The sequence below is a fragment of the Sebastes umbrosus genome, chromosome 2 (genome assembly GCF_015220745.1).
Source record: "Sebastes umbrosus isolate fSebUmb1 chromosome 2, fSebUmb1.pri, whole genome shotgun sequence".
Taxonomy (NCBI): Eukaryota; Metazoa; Chordata; class Actinopteri; order Perciformes; family Sebastidae; genus Sebastes; species Sebastes umbrosus.
Window position 1 is genome coordinate 3,007,812 of NC_051270.1, and position 20,103 is coordinate 3,027,914.

At 41.1% G+C, this 20,103-nt stretch overlaps 1 protein-coding gene and 2 non-coding genes across 9 annotated transcripts in view; all 3 read left to right on the top strand.

The window, feature by feature from the left end:
- crtc3 (CREB regulated transcription coactivator 3) overlaps nucleotides 1-5,617 on the top strand; it is a 53,195-nt gene extending 47,578 nt beyond the window's left edge. For 5 of the 7 annotated variants that reach the window (XM_037753174.1, XM_037753191.1, XM_037753200.1 and 2 more), the window contains 2 exons: nucleotides 420-633; nucleotides 2,096-5,617. In XM_037753174.1, coding sequence (XP_037609102.1) covers nucleotides 420-633; nucleotides 2,096-2,301 — 420 coding nt within the window. In that variant the 3' untranslated portion in view covers nucleotides 2,302-5,617. The remainder of the gene's footprint in view (nucleotides 1-419; nucleotides 634-2,095) is intronic. The other 2 variants (XR_005204447.1, XR_005204445.1) reach the window with 2 other exon arrangements.
- A 2,574-nt stretch (nucleotides 5,618-8,191) lies between these two features.
- trnal-cag lies at nucleotides 8,192-8,274 on the top strand. Its single transcript has one exon. It is a non-coding gene; the product is annotated as a tRNA-Leu (tRNA).
- Nucleotides 8,275-9,180: 906 nt separating this feature from the next.
- On the top strand, nucleotides 9,181-9,263 carry trnal-cag. The gene has a single exon. It is a non-coding gene; the product is annotated as a tRNA-Leu (tRNA).
- Nucleotides 9,264-20,103: the final 10,840 nt, after the last annotated feature.

Sequence of the window (20,103 nt, forward strand, 5' to 3'; positions counted from 1 at the left end):
TTGACTCAAAGCTGAATCTGCTTTTTTACACAGATGTTAATATTTTGCACAAAGAAGTTAAAGAAACAGAATTTCTTGAGCCAAAAAACTATTTGGATGTTTTGCAGTTTTACATGAGAACTGTCTCTGTGGCATCCGTTCATTTCTGCCCTGCAAGGTTAGCTTTCAGCAGGATGTTTTTTAAACCTTCTGAATGGATTTTCATGAAATTTGTCCCACACAGTATCCAGTAATTCAGTATTTTTTGTCAGAGCTGAACAGAATGTGTCATGGCCATCAGTTGTAGTGTTAATAAGGTTTTCTATTCACTGTGGTTGTTATGAGAAAACACTCACATAGAACTGAGCTGCCAATGTGAACTCAACTGATTCTTTGCATTTTTTTTTTGCCATTTTCTCTCTCCGCCATCTGCCGTCTAGTTGGACCAGTTCTCCCTATTGGAAAACGCCATGAGCTCCACGGCGGGGGGTTCTTTCTTCGACCCGTCCTCCTCTCCCTCCTTGCTCTACTACTCCCAGGCCGCCCTCTCGGGGCTGGGCGGCAGCCACGGCAGCCTGCAGGACCCGATGCACATGAGGTCCAACATGCTGTACTCCAACTGCAGCGGAGGACTGCCCAACATTATACTCACTGGTAAGTCTCCGTAGGTGCATCCTGGGGAAGAGAAAATCAGTGTTCAGTGTTGATTGAAATAGTCACTATCCGTCTCAACATGAGGTAACACCATGGTGATTGAGCCTGTGGTCTACTGATGAAACTATTGCAATATTTATATTAAGGCTGTCAAAGTTAACGAAAATCCGTTTTAATGCCACTTATTTCTTTAATGCATTAAAGCAACTTGCGATTGTGGGCTCAGTTTTAAAGCTAGAGTGAAGATACTGGTATCACCATGTCATACTAGCTTGTCCTGAAGGAGGTTAAGTAACGCTCCAAACTTGTGCTAAATTGTGGCGAGGGCAAAACTGTCATGGCCATTTTCAAAGTGGTCCAAGGACCTCTGACCTCCAGATCAGTAAATGTAAATGGGTTCTATGGGTACCCACGAGTCTCCCCTTTACAGACATGCCCACTTTATGATAATCACATGCAGTTTGGGGCAAGTCATAGTCAAGTCAGCACACTGACACACTGACAGCTGTTGTTGCCTTTTGGGCTGCAGTTTGCTATATTATGATTTGAGCATATTTTTTGTGCTAAATGCAGTACCTGTGAGGGTTTCTGGACAATATCTGTCATTGTTTTGTGTTGTTAATTGATTTCCAGTAATAAATATATACATACATTTGCATAAAGCAGCATATTTGTCCACTCCCATGCGATTAATTTGCGGTCAATCATGATTAAGTAATTTAATCAGTTGACAGGCCTAATGTTGTCATAGGCTGCAGTCAATTTACTTATTTATTCATTTGTTTATAGGCCTGCATATGAGCATTGAGAAAATTTGTTCTTATGGACCATCGCTGTCATTTATTTGATGCAATTATTGCACATTTTGTCGCCGTTATGTTTCAATGAAAAAGGAAAATCCTTCAAGTTTTTGTTTGTTGTCCTCATCAGACAATAATAGCAAAGTCAAGTACAATATAAGTAAATTATGACCACAAGTTTGAGGAGAGTTTGACAGTTTATGTTGCCGTTCCCCCTCCCACCGCCGTTTTAATGCACGTGGCTGACCAAGTCTCAAGCCCGATGGCCGAAACGGGATGCTCCGCATGTAAATATGCAACGTCAGCGGGGGTTTACTCCAACACGAGAGAACAAACAGAACCTTTTCTAGCAGCTGTATATCTGACTCAGATCTGTTGCTCTTACTGACTGAGTGAGTGAGTGAAGGGTGAGAGGCGACTGACGCTGAAAGATTTTATTTTTCGACCTTATCGCCCAGCCCTAGCTCCAGCTTTGTTGTGACTGTGAGTGCTGATGTTTGGGTCCAACCGTGGCTGAACAGACAGTTATACTCCACTTTAAATGGAGGAGAGTGTCATGACTAATGATGAGGGCAGTGAGACTGTTAGCTAGAGCAACAGGAAGTGTTTTCTGGACTGGAGGAAAACATTCACCCACCATCATCTGTTTCTCTCTCTCTCAGATGACTCCAACACCAGTCTGTCTAAGGACATGTGCAGCGCCCTCTCCACGGTGCAGGAGTGTTTCGACTCGGAGGGAGGTTTCCCGTTGGAGGACGAGCTGCGCATCGAGCCCCTCAGCCTGGACGGTCTGAGCATGCTCAGTGATCCCGACATGGTGCTGCCGGACCCGTCGGTGGAGGATACTTTCCGCAGTGATAGACTCTGAACATGAAGAGCGTCGGAGGAAAGAGAACATGGATTTGCAGTGTATAGTGTACAAATCTGAATATGCATGCAAACAAATCTCTATAGGGCCACTGTGCATGCATCCACTGCCACTAAGACTCATTAAATGTGAAAGACGCCGTGTACACAGTCATGCTCACACACTTTTTAAGGAGGAGACTTGTGAACAAACACTGTTTACATGCCAAGTTTCCCCTCACAGATGCTCCGGCTCGTATCTTGCAGACATTATTTTAAACGAGGTGGATCGATGCAGTTCTGGGTTTTAAATCAGCTCCTCCAGACCCCCTTACCCCTCTGCCTCCTCCAACCAAAAAGACTTCTCTCTGCCTCTCTCATCACCGACTCACAGCCCCCCTGAAGCCATGGCAACCTCATCGCCATGGTTACACACCATAGCAACAATCCCATTGCCATGCTGAAGAGCAGCAGGAATGCCAACACACACATTTACGTTCTTTACAGCTCCAGCTAATAAAGGGAGTGGGAGCCCAGAGGTGCAGCCACTGTCCACAGCTGGAGCAGTGACATGTGTCAGTGGTAAAACATCTGGCAGCCCAGGAGCAGTGACATGTGTCGGTGGGAAAAACATCTGGCAGTCCAGGAGCAGTGACATGTGTCGGTGGGAAAAACATCTGGCAGCCCAGGAGCAGTGACATGTGTCGGTGGGAAAAACATCTGGCAGCCAAGGAGCAGTGACATGTGTCGGTGGTAAAAGTCGATGGTAAAACATCTGGCAGCCCCAAAGCGGTGGCATATAAAACATCTGGCAACCCATGAGCAGTGACATGTGTCAGTGGTGAAACATCTGGCAACCCAGGTGCAGCGACATGTAAAACATCTGGCAGCCCAGGAGCAGTGACATGTGTCGGTGGTAGAACATCTGGCAGCCCAGGTGCAGTGACATGTAAAAGATCTGGCAGCCCAGGTGCAGTGACATGTAAAACATCTGGCAGCCCAGGAGCAGTGACACGTGTCGGTGGTAAAACATCTGGCAGCCCAGGAGCAATAACGTGTCTGTGGTAAAACATTTGGCAGCCCAGGAGCAGTGACATGTAAAGCATCTGGCAGCCCAGGAGCAGTAACATGTCTGTGGTAAAACATCTGGCAGCCCAGGAGCAGTAACGTGTGTCGGTGGTAGAATATCTGGCAGCCCAGGAGCAGTAACATGTCTGTGGTAAAACATCTGGCAGCCCAGGAGCAGTGACATGTAAACTATCTGGCAGCCCAGGAGCAGTGACATGTAAAACATCTGGCAGCCCAGGAGCAGTAACATGTGTCGGTGGTAGAACATCTGGCAGCCCAGTTTTCTTCAGGTGAAGTTGAAACCAGCTGTGCCGTCGTGGCTACTTCAGGCTCTTGAACAATCATGGTAGAAATGAAGACTAGAGAGATTAGAGCTTTTGTTTTAAATGTGTTTCTTTACATTTGGTATCAGATTATTTTTGAGTTGTTTGCCACAGATCTATAAATATAAATATAAATATACATATATAGATATATATATAAAAAAGTCTCAATTTCTGTCTGATTAGAATGTATTGTCAAACTCGAAACAAAAAGGGCGAACTGTTTACAAAGATGCGATTTTAATAAGTAAATATTACTTAATTAAGAGTATAGATTTTTGAATTTCTAATTAAGAGATAAAATTGAATAAATGCTATATTTTTCCTTGTGATTTGGTTGGATGCCCCCCCCCCCCCTCCTCTGGCAGAACTTTGACAGCACTGGGACGGCGTCAAAAAAACCATTTTAAAAAAAAAAAAAAAGGAACTTTTTTTGACTTGTTTTTATTTTGAAAATACTTGTATGTACATTCATTGCGTATGTTTTATTTTACATTTTGTACTGACTTGTAATGGCGCTTTTACTGTACTTTAAAAATCTCGTTGTGAATAAGGGCATGCGCGCTGTGCTGCTGTGGATCGATTATGCCTCGAATATCTGTTTGCATCCGGCTTCCTGTCCTCGTGTTCTATTATAGCAGTACAGCAACCCCCCACATCCTCAGTCAGAGAGCATACTGTAATCATGTGGACATCGGACATCATGTAACATTGCACTTAACCTCTTTTTGCACTAATTGGTTCGCAGTGTGTAGACTGATATTTTTTACACCTGTGTTTTGTTTTTTACCTTGAATAACCCAAAGAAGTTGAATGAAGCCATTACTAAGAGACTAAAAATGAATAGTCACTGCACATAAACACATTTCAAAACACCAGCGACCGGCGTTTAATTTAGAAATAATTGACATTTTTATTTTCTAGGCTTTGAGAGTGTTTTTGTAAAGAGCTCATATTTTACATTTGATTATGTAATAACTCGGCCATTCATTCAGGGCATTGACTGCCCTCTAGTGTCTGTTTTAATAAAAAATCAAAGAGATATTTTTTATTATTAATATTGTTTCTGAAAAGGATTTGGAGCAAATTTACTTTGTTTCTTTCAGCTATGCAATTATTATTATTTTTTTTCAATTTAAGTGCGACCTGTTGAACAGGTGTACGTTATATGCAGTGTTGATTTTATGTGCACAATGTGGGGGGGAGAGGGGTCAAATTAGCCAGAAATCACAATATTACATGTGTCCAGTGTCCACAGTGTGTGTTGACTCTCTGAGTCTATAAGTAGAGCGTCTCTGCTCCTGCAACAGTCGGAGAACATTTGTAAAGCAACATGATGTGACTGCAGGTGAACACGGTGCATGGCGCTGTTTGTGTTTATTGTTGTTTTTTACAGTCAGAAGATGTCGTACCTGCACTGTGAGGACTGTGGGTTCTTTCTGAAAAAGAGATTATTTGTCAAATACAAAATGAAGAAAGGGGTGTCGGGAGGTTTATCGTGAGATTTCTAAGAGTTTATATATTTCAGCTATTATACATTTTTATCTGCTCTCTTGATAGCGACGGAGGCACTTTGCAGTTTTAATCTCCCCGTTGTTTATTCAGCCTGCTGTCTTGCCTTCTGCTGCCTTACTTTGTTGTATTTTTCATATTCCAGCAGCTCGTAATCACCTCCCCCGTTAGCTTTTAGCTCTGTTCGGTACTAACTGCCCGTCGTCCTTTTTCTGTCTCATTAGTTTTATCGGTGTCTTACTTTTTTTTTTAGTCGCATATTAAAAAATGTACAGTTCTGTTATTTAAAGAATGTTTTTGTCCACTAGTGTTACTACTTTTTTTTTTTTTTGTAATGTCATTTTCCCCAAGATATAAAACATTCTTGGTTTGTAACGTATGTTATAGTGCTTATCTTTCTGATTTAATATAAACAATAAAACTCTATACTGTGTATTAAAGGTTCTGGTGGTGGTGGTGGTGGTGGTGGTTGGTGCTGCCAGGAGATGGCAGTAGTGTGGTGAAGTCCAGATGTGCACAGCCCACAAACGGAACAGAGTTTTCTGCATAGCTTTCAAAACAAAGTCAGCTTTTTCTTTTTCTTTTTGGTTTCATTGATCAGACAGACAACAGCTTTATTTTTAAAACAAGCAAACAGACCATCAGTTTAGGAAGAGAGCGTGAGCCAGAGGGGATTTTCAATCTAATTAAGGTCAGCAACATGAAATAATCTTTTCCCTCATGTCTGCTGTAATTCATCTTTCATCTTCTGCCAACACTCACTGAACTATGTCATCAATATTTCAAAGTTCTTTCACTTTTAAATAAATAACAAGGTAAAAAGCCAACATTTTGTAGAAGTATTAGAACTTTCTACCGTTCAAAATGAGTCTTTCTCTTCTGTGAAACCTCTCTATCCCCGATCCTGTTTTTATATAAAGTCTTAGACTCTTTCTTGGTATTCCAGCTGCGTCCTTTCAGGTGAAACTGATGGCATTAATACTCAGTGTTTATTTGCCAAGATCCAAATTGGAGTCAGATGGAAACAATCTGCCGGTGGTTCCTACCTCCCAGCCGGCCTGCTGAGATGATAAACTGGGATTAAATGATGGGGGACAAAATTCACCACCTTCTTTGTGTTTCCCTGAACACTGATTCCTTGTAAACTGCAGAGAAAGATTAAAAGTAGCGTAACTTGATTTGTTCAACTAAGACTTCAGCTAAAATTAAGATTATTGTTTTACACCGAACAAAGTGGATTTTGTCCCCCATCACTTGCAATGGAATTGTGTTAATAAAGGATCTCTGCACGGGACAAGAAGAACGATTACAGCAACCTTAAACTGTTCCAATACACATAAGGGCATGTGAGACTTGATTTAAGAGAGGAGGTCACTATTTAAGTCTGTTTTGTGGATGCAGGAAGAATAGCTGTAGCTAATGGGGATCTATATAAACTAAACTAACCTATCCTTTAAACCAGGGGTCAGCAACCTGCGGCTCCAGAGCCACATGCGTCTCTTCAGCTCCTCTCCAGTGGCTCCCTGTGGATTTATAAAAATGGAAATGAATAACTGTTTTTTGTTTATATTTTCATTTTTATTTATCATTGGAGAATTAGGGCCACATTGAGGAAAACAAAATAATCTGAGATTTCGAGAATAAAGTCATAATATTCTAAAGTAGTAATTTTTTTTTTTTTATTATTTAAAAAAAAAATTGTAAAGTTATGACTTTATTCTTGTAATAATACGACTTTTTTCTCGTTAAGTTAGGACTTTATTCTGTAAATCTCAGATATTTTTCTGTCAATGTGGCCCTAATACTCCGTAGTACATTGTCTCTTTGGCCTTCACTGCATTAGACTTATATGCTATATACTTAGACTATAAACTGTGTTATCTTCATCACAATGAAATACAAATGTTTTGCGGCTCCAGACAGATTGTTTTTGCCTAAAATAGCTCTTTAGATAGTAAAGGTTGCTGACCCCTGCTTTAAAGGGTAACCTCTGCACTTTTCAACCTGGACCCTATTTCCACCATGTTTTTGTGTCTAATTGACTAATGAGGAAACAGTTTCTGAAATTGGTCCAGTGTTGAGGGAGAACAGCAGCTGCTGTAATCGCTCGGGGCAACTCCTCACCGTCACTGATTGTCCTCATTAGTCACTTAGACACTAAAACATGAGGGAAAACCAAAGTTACCCTTTAAGTATGTTTGGTAACGTTTTACAAAAGGAATGGTTCATTTAAATTGTCAAATCAGTGGTTCTTTGTTGGTTAACATCGGATTTATAATCCTGACATTTGGTGACCAGCGGGAGGGAAATCACACACACCAACAGTAGATATCTACTGTATATATAGGAGAGGGTGTGAGGACGGTAAAGTCTGGCAGATGGACGGTGTGGGCTCCTGGAAATCAGCCAAACCACACACACACACACGCACACGCACACACACACACACACACACACACACACAAAGAGAGACAGCTGAACAGATAATCACAGTCATCAGTCAGAGAGCTGGAGTCGGTCCACGGAGAGAGTCTGAGCAGGTCAGGATGCCAGCAGCCTCAGATTCCTCTGAGGATGATGTCATCAGTTCCACATACACTTTATATTATTATGTTATTTCCACATACAGTATATATATTGTTGTATGCCCGTTATGTAACATGTTTTGTATAACATACATGGTAAAATCATGTATGACACGTTTAAAAAGGTGTCATGTTGTGTAGGGGTCTCACTGAGATTAGAGCTAGATCTCGGGATTTAGAGTCCTCATCATTGCTCCATGATTTTAAGCTGTACAGGTTGAACCTTTCTACCTTCTACATGTTAAAAAAAAAAGAGCACTGTTGGATATATATATATATATATATATATATATATATATATATATATATATATATATAGTGATAAGCTCCATAATTAATTATGTATTATTATATCATCTAAATGTTTGGTAAAATGACCGATCTGATGTAATCTTTTCAAATTAGTGACATAATCTGAGCACCAGTCAGGATGGCCGAGCGGTCTAAGGCGCTGCGTTCAGGTCGCAGTCTCCCCTGGAGGCGGGGGTTCGAATCCCCCTTCTGACAGACAGTGTTTTTCACTAATATTGGTGAAACCTTGACAAGTAAACTGTCTTTACCATGATCTCTACAGTCATACGAAGCAAAGTTTGCGGTTAGCGAGGTAATTTCAGCGTTAAAGCTGAAGAGAACGGTCGCTATATCGTGACAGTAGAACATGAAACAGGTAACCTGACAAAAATCATGTCCTCCGGTGCACCTAATGGCATCTGCGAGATTTCACAGATTGGGGGAAAACAAGCAGTAAGAGCTGATCTGAGGTCTGCTGTCCAGCTGCCGTCTATGAGAGCCGGCTGTCAATCACTCTGAACTCCAACCAAACGGTCAAACTAGGCAGCGCTGATCAAATATGAATCAATATTCTGTTACGTTAATGCCTATTTCTCTCCTCAGATGTTCTCAGAATCATCTTGTAGTGCACGGTTTAGCTGTAAAATGAGAAAGTTTGTGCCGCCGCCGCCATTGTGAAATCTCTTGAAGGAACACCAAGTTCTGGTCACATGACCGGAGCACAGCCAATAGGAACGCTCTCTCTCTGAAATGACCTGTGATTGGTCAAAGTCTCCCGTCACGGGGTAGATGTTCTAAAGCCTGAAAACAGAGCCATGAGGAGGAGCAGAAGTCTAGTTATCTCTCAGAACACTTGAATTACAATATGCTGAAAGGTTATTATGGGATTTTTGCCCAATGATGCCAAAAATATATACTGCCTACTGCAGCTTTAAAGTCCTTTATAAACACTTCAGTCAAACCGTTTTCACAGCTGAGCAGCATTCATATTTGAGGGGGAAACATGCCTCAGTGATTCTCTCCATAATCAGAATACAAAGTTACTTACTGTAATGCTAAATAAATTATTTGGTAAAATGACCGATCTGACCTGATGCCTTGAAATTGATTGTGTACATATCAGTCAGGATGGCCGAGCGGTCTAAGGCGCTGCGTTCAGGTCGCAGTCTCCTCTGGAGGCGGGGGTTCGAATCCCCCTTCTGACAGACACTGTTTTCCAATAATATGATATTGGATGACAAGCAAACTGTTTGCCCGTCTCTAAAGTCACAAGCATTGCACATTAAGCAATGTGAACTCAGGACTCAGGTCCTGATGATCCACCTGAAACACCTGATTCAAAATTATTCATAAATATTACCCTGTCAATCACTTCATGTAGACATTTAAAACAGACATAAAGACCTTGCAGATTTACTTTGATTGACTTTGGTTTCTTAAAAAAAAAAAAATATATATATATATATATATATATATATTCTCATTATAAATTTGATATGTTTTTCTTTTAGTCTTTTATTCATAAATATAAATTTAACAATAAATACCTTATTCTTTTGTTTTCTTGATGGATGTTGAGCAATATGTGAAACCACTTTCTAATTTAACTAAGAAAAAGGCTATTAAGACACTCAAGGTTTTAGTGTGATATACCTCTGGCTCTTTTGTTATTGTTATACTGAAAGTGAATTATGTTCTGATGTTTAATAAATAAATAAAATAGAGATAAGTAGCCAACTAGTGTAAAATAACATGATGGCATGGGTTGTTTTTCCTCCTGTCCTCCCCAATTGTTTGAGTCACCAGCCGCCACAGATATATATAAATAATATTTCTATGTTTATCATTTAAAAAACATAATATTGTTCTGCACTGTCAGGCAGCTACGGGTTTGGACATGTGCATGGGTCCATGGTCTAATTGTTAGCACTCTGGACTCTGAATACAGAGATCTGAGTTCAAATGTTGGTGGCACCTGATTATTGAAACAAGAATAGTGTTGAAACTTTGACCTGTCCAGTTTGGAAACTCATCAGTACCTGAGAAGTGGTAGTTATGCTCTCCAAACACCACTCTGAATAGTGCTATGAGTTTAAACCTTGGTGGGACACTTTGTTCGGATTCCCTACATGTTGCTATGCGGATTCTGTACTATAATGTACTGTATCATGACATATTACACGGCTGTGTTGAATACTCGATTCTGATTGGTCAATCACAGCGTTCTGCGGTCTGTAATTTCTTAATAACAGACCGTTGCTATGTATAACAGACCGTTGCTATGGGCGCAGCTCTGATGTTGGACTCTGGCGAACCGGTTTTGTGTCAAAATATTGATTTCTTCAGTAAGTAGCCGTGTAATAAGAGGGATAATGTACAGCTAGCGGGCCATTATTGTGCAGCATCGCCCTGTCGGGGATTCTTTCACGTCAATGACCAGCTGGCGGTACATTATTCCTTACATATTTAATGATCTAGTTGAGTTTGGATGAGAACGTGTTGCCCTGGCACCTTGTTCTAAACCAAAGCATCAAAATATTTCTACACTAAATGATCTGTGACGAGCAAACAGTTCTGTTTCCCCTTCTACTTCTGGCAACAAAACTCCACCTTCTGCTGTAATAAATGTGTATTTAGCAGCATGTTAGTGTTTTTCATCCTCTCGCTATGCCATGAATCAGTGGATCAGCTTCATGTCGACCTTGACCTCTACAGAGTCCTGAGTGTTGATCCTGACCTCTACAGAGTCCTGAGGGTGGATCCTGACCTCTACAGAGTCCTGAGGGTGGATCCTGACCTCTACACAGTCCTGAGGGTGGATCCTGACCTCTACAGAGTCCTGAGTGTTGATCCTGACCTCTACAGAGTCCTGAGTGTGGATCCTGACCTCTACAGAGTCCTGAGTGTTGATCCTGACCTCTACAGAGTCCTGAGTGTGGATCCTGACCTCTACAGAGTCCTGAGGGCGGATGGGAGTGGAGGTCATTTCTTAATGGCAGGTTTTCCTTGCCAAAATTCAGTCTAACTTTGTAATTGCCTCTTTGTATGGAAGTTTTCATTGTGACCTTTCCCTCTGGATTCAAATTGTAAACCGATGCACAAGGAATATTGATCATGTGTTCAGCATCGTCTCGTCAGTTGACATTCTTCTCTTAAATTTCTGTCATAGCAGCAATTACAAAACCACATCATTTCCTGTTGTCTCCACGTTCCCCGCCTGTGTGTCTTCTCTTTTCATTTGCTTGCAGTTAACTGTTCCCACATCTTTGTTCTTTTACTGTTACTGCCATGAGAAGCATCCTTGACTTTCACTCTGTGTTTTTACACATGTTTTGCGGATGTTTATGTGGCTGAGTGAATCCTGCTCTGTCTGCCACCCAGACTCCTCACAGAAACACAACGAGTACGCTCGCCGCGACCGAAAGCATCTCCAGATTGGATTCTGCAGGTGGTTGTAATACTGATAAAAGAGGAGATAGAAATGTTTTTTGATCACTTTGTCCTGTTCTCATTTAAATGCTGGGCAAATTTCAAAAAGTGCTGGCGTGGAATGAAAGTCGGGGAGCGGCGAGCGCTTTCTGATGGACGAAATGTTTATTCAGTGCAGAATAAAAGATTCACAACAGAGCTGCTTGTTTTTGAGACACAAAGAGTGAAGTCATTTAATACTCTGTCACTCTTGAGCTCTTCTGGCATCAATGTGTTAGAGAGAGGAAAGAAAACTCTCTTGTAATTGCTAAACATCAGCACATAGCTAATGTACATAGCTAATGTACATAGAGTTAAACAAATACGGCAATACAACTTTTATATTTCACCATATTGTTTGAAAACCTAGCAAAGTGTTTTTAAAAACACTATTAAAGTCATGAGCAACACCCTTTAATAACCCGTCTTCCCCCATCTCCAGTTCTCCCTACATCACACATCCTGGACTATAAAACTCTTTGCTGTCTCTTGTGACCGATTGGAAAACTGCGTTATTGCAGGAAGCGTTCTCCAATCAGCCACAGGAGGCAACAGTGAGCCCATATTCCATCAGAGAGAGAGGAAGAAGATGCTGCATTGGTACAAACCACACAGGATTGGGGTAGTGGCTAGAAGGGAAACCCGCAAACTGGAGAAACTCTCGCGAAGATTGTTGAGGTTAGGCATGGATCTCGAATAGTTAAGTTTAGGATAGGTCGTTGGGCAGCGAGTCTCACAGGAGTTTTTGCAAGTGTTTGCAGATCTCAGATCAGATTTTGTGGGCTTCCTTCTAGACACGACCCAAGATTGGTGCTTTTTTCTGGTAAATGTTTCAAATACATACAGACATATTTTGTCTTAAAGGACTTAGGTACTAACAAAGTAATGTAATCAAGATAGTTAATGATTAAGGGTGTTGTTCAATGGTCATGTCTAGAAGGTAACCTACAAGTTGTGAAACTCTTGAGAGATGGTTAAGGTTAGGATAGAGGTCATCAGGCAGCGAGTTTCGCACACGTATTCGCAACTTGTGGTATGATCCTGTTCAGTTGTGTACTAGTGCTTCCCAAACCCCCAAGAAGTGGCCAAACGGCGGTACTACAACCTCCGTGTCCGTCACATGATGCCATTGGGGCCAAAAATACTTTTTCCCATAGACTTACATTGGGAAAGAGACGTCTGTAACTCAGCAGATATTTTTTTTGTCGATGTAAATCAACTTCCCAGTATGAACACTTGGAAGAGCCCTTATTGAAATCATTAGGTCCTAAAAGTTGTAAAATGCACTAATAGCTGAATCCAGAGTTATTTTCCTTCCTCCGTTCATGTGAATGAGACCCAGACCGAGGCTGGAGCGAGGGCTGGGAGGCGGAGTTAAAGGAAACGCTACTGCGCCTGCTCTATGGGCCCAATGGATGCGGAAGATGCTGGATGATCTGGGTTCTTTATCACTCGGCAGTCGAGCCATTTTGGCTTCATGCACCACTGAGACACTCTCATAGGGATCCAACGCTGTAATTTTTAAGAGACAGGGCTGGAAAACCACTAAATTTCATAATCCATCCAAGAGTTGAACCACAGTATTTCCACACCCCAAACAGTCATTCAACAGATGAGTTTCATCGGAACATCTAATCACCGTATCAACTAAAACTCCTCAGTTACCGTTATGTTTGTGATCTGTATTTTTAGCCTGCTGTTACTCAGATGGCAGCGCGGTCACACCTCTGCTGTTGCGAGTGACTGAAATAGTTTTAATCCCACTAACAACAGCAGCGGGATCAGAGCTGAACGGGCTCAAATAAACCTCATTTATTCCCAGAACAGGAGGAGGAGCAGCGGCAGCATCTGATCTGCGGTCAGCCCTGTGAATGGAGGCTTGGATGTGGTCGGTGCTGGTTTTCTTTACATGCTTTATGTGTTGAGTTATTCTCAGCCAACAAGTTTGAATCACATTTTCTGCTCAGTGGGAACATCTGTTGGCAATAAGCGAGTCAGGGATGACTGTTTACTGCGTGTTTGTGATTTCATTTAGTAAAGTGGAGTTATTTTTACACTCTGCAGCTGTGCTCGCTGGTCTATGTTCCATCTACCATGTTTGTATTGAGATGTTGATTAGTGTTTCTCAGACTACCGTGCCACTGACGTAAACACAACTTATCCGCTGCATCTGTGCAACCTCAGCAGCCCAAGGTGTTTATCTATGTGTGTGATTTATTGTTCATGCAGTAACATCCAGCGTGCCGGACAGGAGGCAGCCTGCACTGAAGCGTGGACTTCACATGTGAAGGAGAGACGCTGAGATAACGTCAGCCCGGACAGACGCAGCAGATGTTTCCCATCCAGACGCCTTGTTTAGACCGAGTCTGACGGCTTACAGGTCAGTGTGAATTTACAGGGAAAGCCACACGTTTACGACTTCAGAGTGGAAGGGATCCTCAAATATCACTCATCTTACAAATATGCAGATTCACAACTCAGTTTCACAAAACGTTGAGCTAAATCTGAATAAAATAAAATATTACGGCTGATGAAATGTATTTTTTCTCTCTGAAAATGAAGTTAACTTTATACTAACATGATCTACAAGACAAATCATTTGCCTTGAAATTGTTGTGTTGCTGTTTTCTTACTTAATTCGAGACTTTAGTTCATAGTGAATGTTCCCACTCTGACCGTCCTCATATTGTCCTCCAGTCCCAGCTGCCAGAATTTTTTTTGGCATTGTACGTTTCTGCCAACAACAGATACGTTGAATGTTGACGACTCTGAACCAAACCAACGTCTCATATCAGCCTCATGCTTGGAGAAACACACAATGCCATGTGGTTAACGTTGTGAAATGATTGGTTAGGTTTAGGCAAAAAAACTATTTGGTTAAGGTTAGAAAAAACATCATGGTTTGTGTTAAAATAATGAGGTGAGAACCAGAGCTGTCAAAGTTAACACCATAACGTGTAAACGCCACTAATTTCTTTAACGCATGAATGCAACTTGCGATCTTTAGGTTGAAGCGGGCTCAGTTTTAAAGCCAGAGTGAAGATACTGGCATCATATGAAACTAGAAAACCTAAAGAATCCATTAGTACCAACCATGTCATACTAGCTTGTCATGAAGGAGGTTAAATAACGCTCCAAAGTTAAATTATGGCGAGGGAAAAACTGTCATGGCCATTTTCAAAGGGGTCCCTTGACCTATGCCCTCTAGATGTGTGAATGTAAATGGGTTCTATGGGTACCCACGAGTCTCCCCTTTACGGACATGCCCACTTTATGATAATCACATGCAGTTTGGGGCAAGTCATAGTCAAGTCAGCACACTGACACACTGACAGCTGTTGTTGCCTGTTGGGCTGCAGTTTGCCATGTTATGATTTGAGCATATTGTTTTATGCTAAATGCAGTACCTGTGAGGGTTTCTGGACAATATCTGTCATTGTTTTGTGTTGTTAATTGATTTACAATAATAAATATATACATACATTTGCATAAAGCAGCATATTTCCCCACTACCATGTTGATAAGAGTATTAAATACTTGACAAATCTACCTTTAAGGTACATTTTGAACAGATAGAAAAATTTATTAATTTGCGATTAAATATTTTAATTGATTGACAGTCGTACTTTTGTTGTGTGGAGCGGATCATTTTACCTCTGACGTGGACCACAACAACCACTTTAAGGTTTTCTAGACTGCATTTGGTTTTGACATCAGATTTTCACAATCTCAAATGTGCTCTCTAAAACTGTGAAAAAACCCCGTGGGACTAAACTAAACTAAAAAGAAATGTTGTATTGTAACATTTCCTGTAACCAGCCGGTTGAAAGCAGCATGTGACTGTTTGTTATCTGTACATAAACTCCTGCTGCAGATGTTCAGGCTGTTTTACAGTATTCAAACAGTCCAGTAAACTCACTGGATGGTATTTACTGGAAGCTTTAAGTGGCTTTTTTGCGTGTGTTGTTTTCTCCCATGGGAAAGCGGTTGGTGAAATGACCGCGGTGGTTTGCGTGTAATGAATAGCTCTTATGATGAGTTTGGACAACACATAGCTGCTTGACTACAGACTCGGGGTCAGAGAAGAAGTTTGTTGTGTAATTGTCTCATACCTTCCTGCCTGCTGTAAATCAGAGCCGCTACGCCTCCTTTATTTTATGAATTTTATGAACCCCGTATATCAAACCTGCTCTCTACGTGATTCTGCTGCAGCCATTAAGCCAGCGTGTCGTAACATCACGTCCACGTGTACGCCAATGTGTTGCCCAGGTGACGGGCGACAGCTCGAGGTGAAAGCAGGAAGTGCCTGCAGCGTCTCACAACATAAAAACCTGTCATGTCATCCAGCGGGCACAAACAGCTCCACTTCAAATACCACCCATGATGCATGCTGGGACGGTGCCAGGCTGTTGCTTATGTAGACAACCTTCACACCTTTTTCTTCTTTTATCTTTTTTCAGCTGAACCACATCTGGAATACAATGAAATATAATTAAATCAGTCTCCTCAAGAGAGTCTCGTGTTTACTAAATTACACAAATATGCCGATACAGATGATTACCATTTCCACCCCTAATCCTTGATGACACTTGATGATTTTAATCACCTGTATGTGTTGCCCAGACCTGCATGTTGTCTCGTTACAGACATGCAAAGACGAAAATGGCACTTTGAGAGCGTGTATCTCCGCTCAAGTTATTTTTTTTTTGGTTAATGTTAGCATCTGTTTTCAGATCTGCATAAAAAAAAGTAATAATAATAATAGTATAGTAATATACTAATATTATTTTTATTATATTTTATAACATTGTTGCCTTTTAATGTCTTTTTAATGTTAGTTTTTATTGCTATTATGTTGCTATGTCGAGGAGCCTAAACACAATAATTGTATTCTCTTATACCTGTATATTGAGATGTAACAATAAAAGGAATCTTGAATCTATTTATACAGTTTCATCTTTGACAAGTCCCAAGTCATAATGCGCTCTTCACAAAATGTAATGCCATCTGCTTCTCCGTCTGTAATTTTCAATCTGCATGTTTTGCATATTGCAATTAGTTTTTTGATGACCACCACTTAATCTTTGTACACAAACAAAATTATCTTTAGTATCATATTTTCAACTGGCGCTTAGTAATGTAACACTAGTTCTTCATGGTTTTCTCCTGCAACCTGATTGGATGCTGTCGGATCGGTTCAAACAGGTGGATCTGGGAAATTAAGTGTCGACTTGCTAACATACTTAATATAATTAACATAATTGAGCCTGGGAGGGAAGGTATCAAGTATCAAAGTCAAAATGTTGTCATCAGATTTGTGACTTGAGCCCACACCTCTGCTTTATACTGTACTGCCACGAATTAACTCTGGTGAGTACCTCATTACAGCTGACTGACATGCACATTACACTGTGGTGTCATCTTCACTTGTTACTGTTGATACTGATGTTAGTAGTACTTTCATTTCAATGTGATGCAGAAAAAAGTTTCTCACCTCACTTTACCGCTGTGTAAAGTGGGAAGATGTTATGATTGAAAATAAGTCAAACAACTTCATTTAAATGGGAAATGTTGATGCACATGCCAGTGTTTGAAATATTTACAATCATCGAAAGATGGTTTAGAAGGAACATCTCTCTGTGTCATTACAGTGTTTTAGAAGACAGAGAATGGACTTTATGTTTTTGTTGTTTAAAGGTGAGTCTGCATCTATAAACAATCTCCGTATCTGACATCACCTCCTGTCACTCTGCTGTTAACGAGCTCGTTAGTGTAAATGAGTGACAGCTGCTGGAGAGTGAGCAGGAGTCTCAATCTGACAGTTTAACTTCTGAACAGATCATTTATCATTAGAACATTAATAAAGGTTATTATAAAGGCTCTGACCAGCAAGAGGACATTTACATATTTTAAGACCAAAAAACGCATCCTGGTGAGGAAATGATTGATGTGTAGTTCATTGTCTGTTCATTTGAACCAATAACAAGCTCTCAAAGTATGATTTTCCATTTTTCTAGAAGATGAAGAACGCTGGGTGAACCTCAACAAAAGGTATCTGCATCCTTTTATTGTGTTGTTTTCATATAGGAGGTGAGTTTCTGATGTATACTTGAAATTAACTTATCTTGTTTGGGTTCAAATAAACCTTAAACTTCACCCACACACTTAACATAACATTTGGAAACCAGTGAGGCCCTCCTCAAATAGATCTGAAAGACCCACATTCCCATAAAAACACCCACAAAAAACAAATGAAGATTCTTCTTTATTCACTTCTTTTATTGCCATATATACTCTATATGTGTCTATGTATAAGTGAACCAGGAGAAATGTCTTGATAAAATAACTAAATTGCATTGCAGAGGTGAATCTTTGGGAGTTTCTCTTTGTTTTCTATGAGCAATCACAATAATGATGTTAACAAATAAATCAGACAATGCAAAGCCAATTTACTGATATGCCCGCAGACCTTCAAAAAGTGGTCTTGAAACCGGTGTCGAGACCAAGACTGATCTCTCGAGTACTACAACACGGCCAGGTACGCTACAATGTTTAACGTTGGATTTAAATTGGAGGTTTTCAGACGGCAACAAGCTAAAGCACATAGAACTTCCCGCCTGCAGCTGTGTTAAAGTAATGTATATGATTTTTCACACCACCACCGGCAGTCTTTCATCAGCGCCGGTGTGTGAAACCCGGTCCACCCATCAAGTTTCACCATTCATACTGGCAGGCTGCCAAACTCAGTAAAAACTACCCCCCACCCCCCTCCAACCTCCCCATTAATGTCTTTGAGGAGTGGTAAAGTGCCTCTTCGGCTCAGAGGCCTCTTATTACAGAACAGCACACACACACACAGACGGAGAAAGAGAGAGCGTACGTGCATGAATGTGATGATTACTGTAAACACTCTGCTATCTGTTTCTCAGTAACCACACGCAGCTCTAAACAGAGAAGTGTTCAGTAAAGATGGAAGTAAAGGGAGGGCAGAGGGAACTGTCTCTACAAGCTGAGACAAGCTCAGAGACCTCAGAGCCCTGAACTAATCATTATATACTGTATATATTACATATATGTATACAGAGGAGACGCTTACTGCTGACAGAAACATCACTATAACATTTATGAACTGATAGTCAACTGTTACAGATCTGACTAAATGAATTTATAATAATTTACAACCCTCGTCTAACTGCATGGACTCATAAAAACCTGATCTCATGGGACGCTGTATAAATAGCACAACATTTTAAGGAGATCTCTGCAGGTCATGATAACGTATTTTAGGCTTTTCATGTGTCATTTAACGCCACAAAATGTTCGCGGTTATGTTTAGATAGCAAAACCACTTAGTTAGGTTTAGGAAAAACATGGTTGAGCTTAATATAAGTAAGTAAAATACTTACGCAAACAACGTATCATAAGTACGGAGAACACGTCAGAAACATCACTAACATTCAGAATAACTCAACAACACTTTGGGAAATGAACACCGGTCCTGGTTGAAAGTCCTGTGTTTGTTGGACCCATCCACCTCACATCCATCCATCCATCCATCCATCCATCAATTTTCTTCCGATTATCCGGGGCCGAGTCGCGGGATCAGCAGGCTAAGCGGGGAATTCCAGACATCCCTCTCCCCAGCAACGTTTCCCAGCTCTTCCTGGCGGACCCCGAGGCGTTCCCAGGCCAGACAAGATCTATAATCCCCGAACCACCTCAGCTGGCCCCTTTCGCCATGAAGGAGCAGCGGCTCTACTCTGAGTTCCCTCCAGATGTCTGAGCTCCTCACCTTATCTCTAAGGCTGAGCCCAGCCACCCTGCGAAGGAAGATCATTTTGGCCGCTTGTATCCACGATCTCATTCTTTCGGTCACTTACGTCTCAGCTCCCTTTTCACCAGGATGGTTCGATACCTCCCCTCCCGCCCGCCATAAATATATTATTTCTCATATTTCTCACTTTTTATTGTACATACATAGCTCTGAGCGTAGCATATTCACGTGGATGTGTTTACATTGCAGTCAGTACAGACTACATGGCGTACACGTGAGATACGCTGTTTGGTGAGTCCAGGCTGAACTAAATGCTGGACTACATTCCCCTTTACCTTGATGGTGATGAATCTCTTCACAACACAACTGGGAAGAAGACGGAGAAATTGCAGCTCCAAGATCAATTTGTACCTTATGTTAAGCAACTGTATTTCTACTTGAGAGAAATATTCTAGTGGTAGTCTTAAAGGCAGGGTTGGTTATCTTGAGAAACCAGCAACAGTGCACTAGATTTTATCCAAACTAAAAACCGAGCCCAGTGCCATCTCTTTTCCAATGAAAGTAGCAGCACCAGCTTCAACTGTGGGTTTATTCCAGTCCTGCAACAGCCACACAAACCAGATTACTTTTTTCTTTTTTTTCCGTCAGAGCATTTGATTGCAAACACAAGTGTTATTAAGAAACGAGACCTGTGTATAACCTGCGTGATAAACCGGCACTCTGCTGAGTGCTGCTGGCTGTCGGATGCAGATTTATGGCGCTGCAGCTCATGTTGTCAGCAAGTCAACATTTGTTGGTTACTA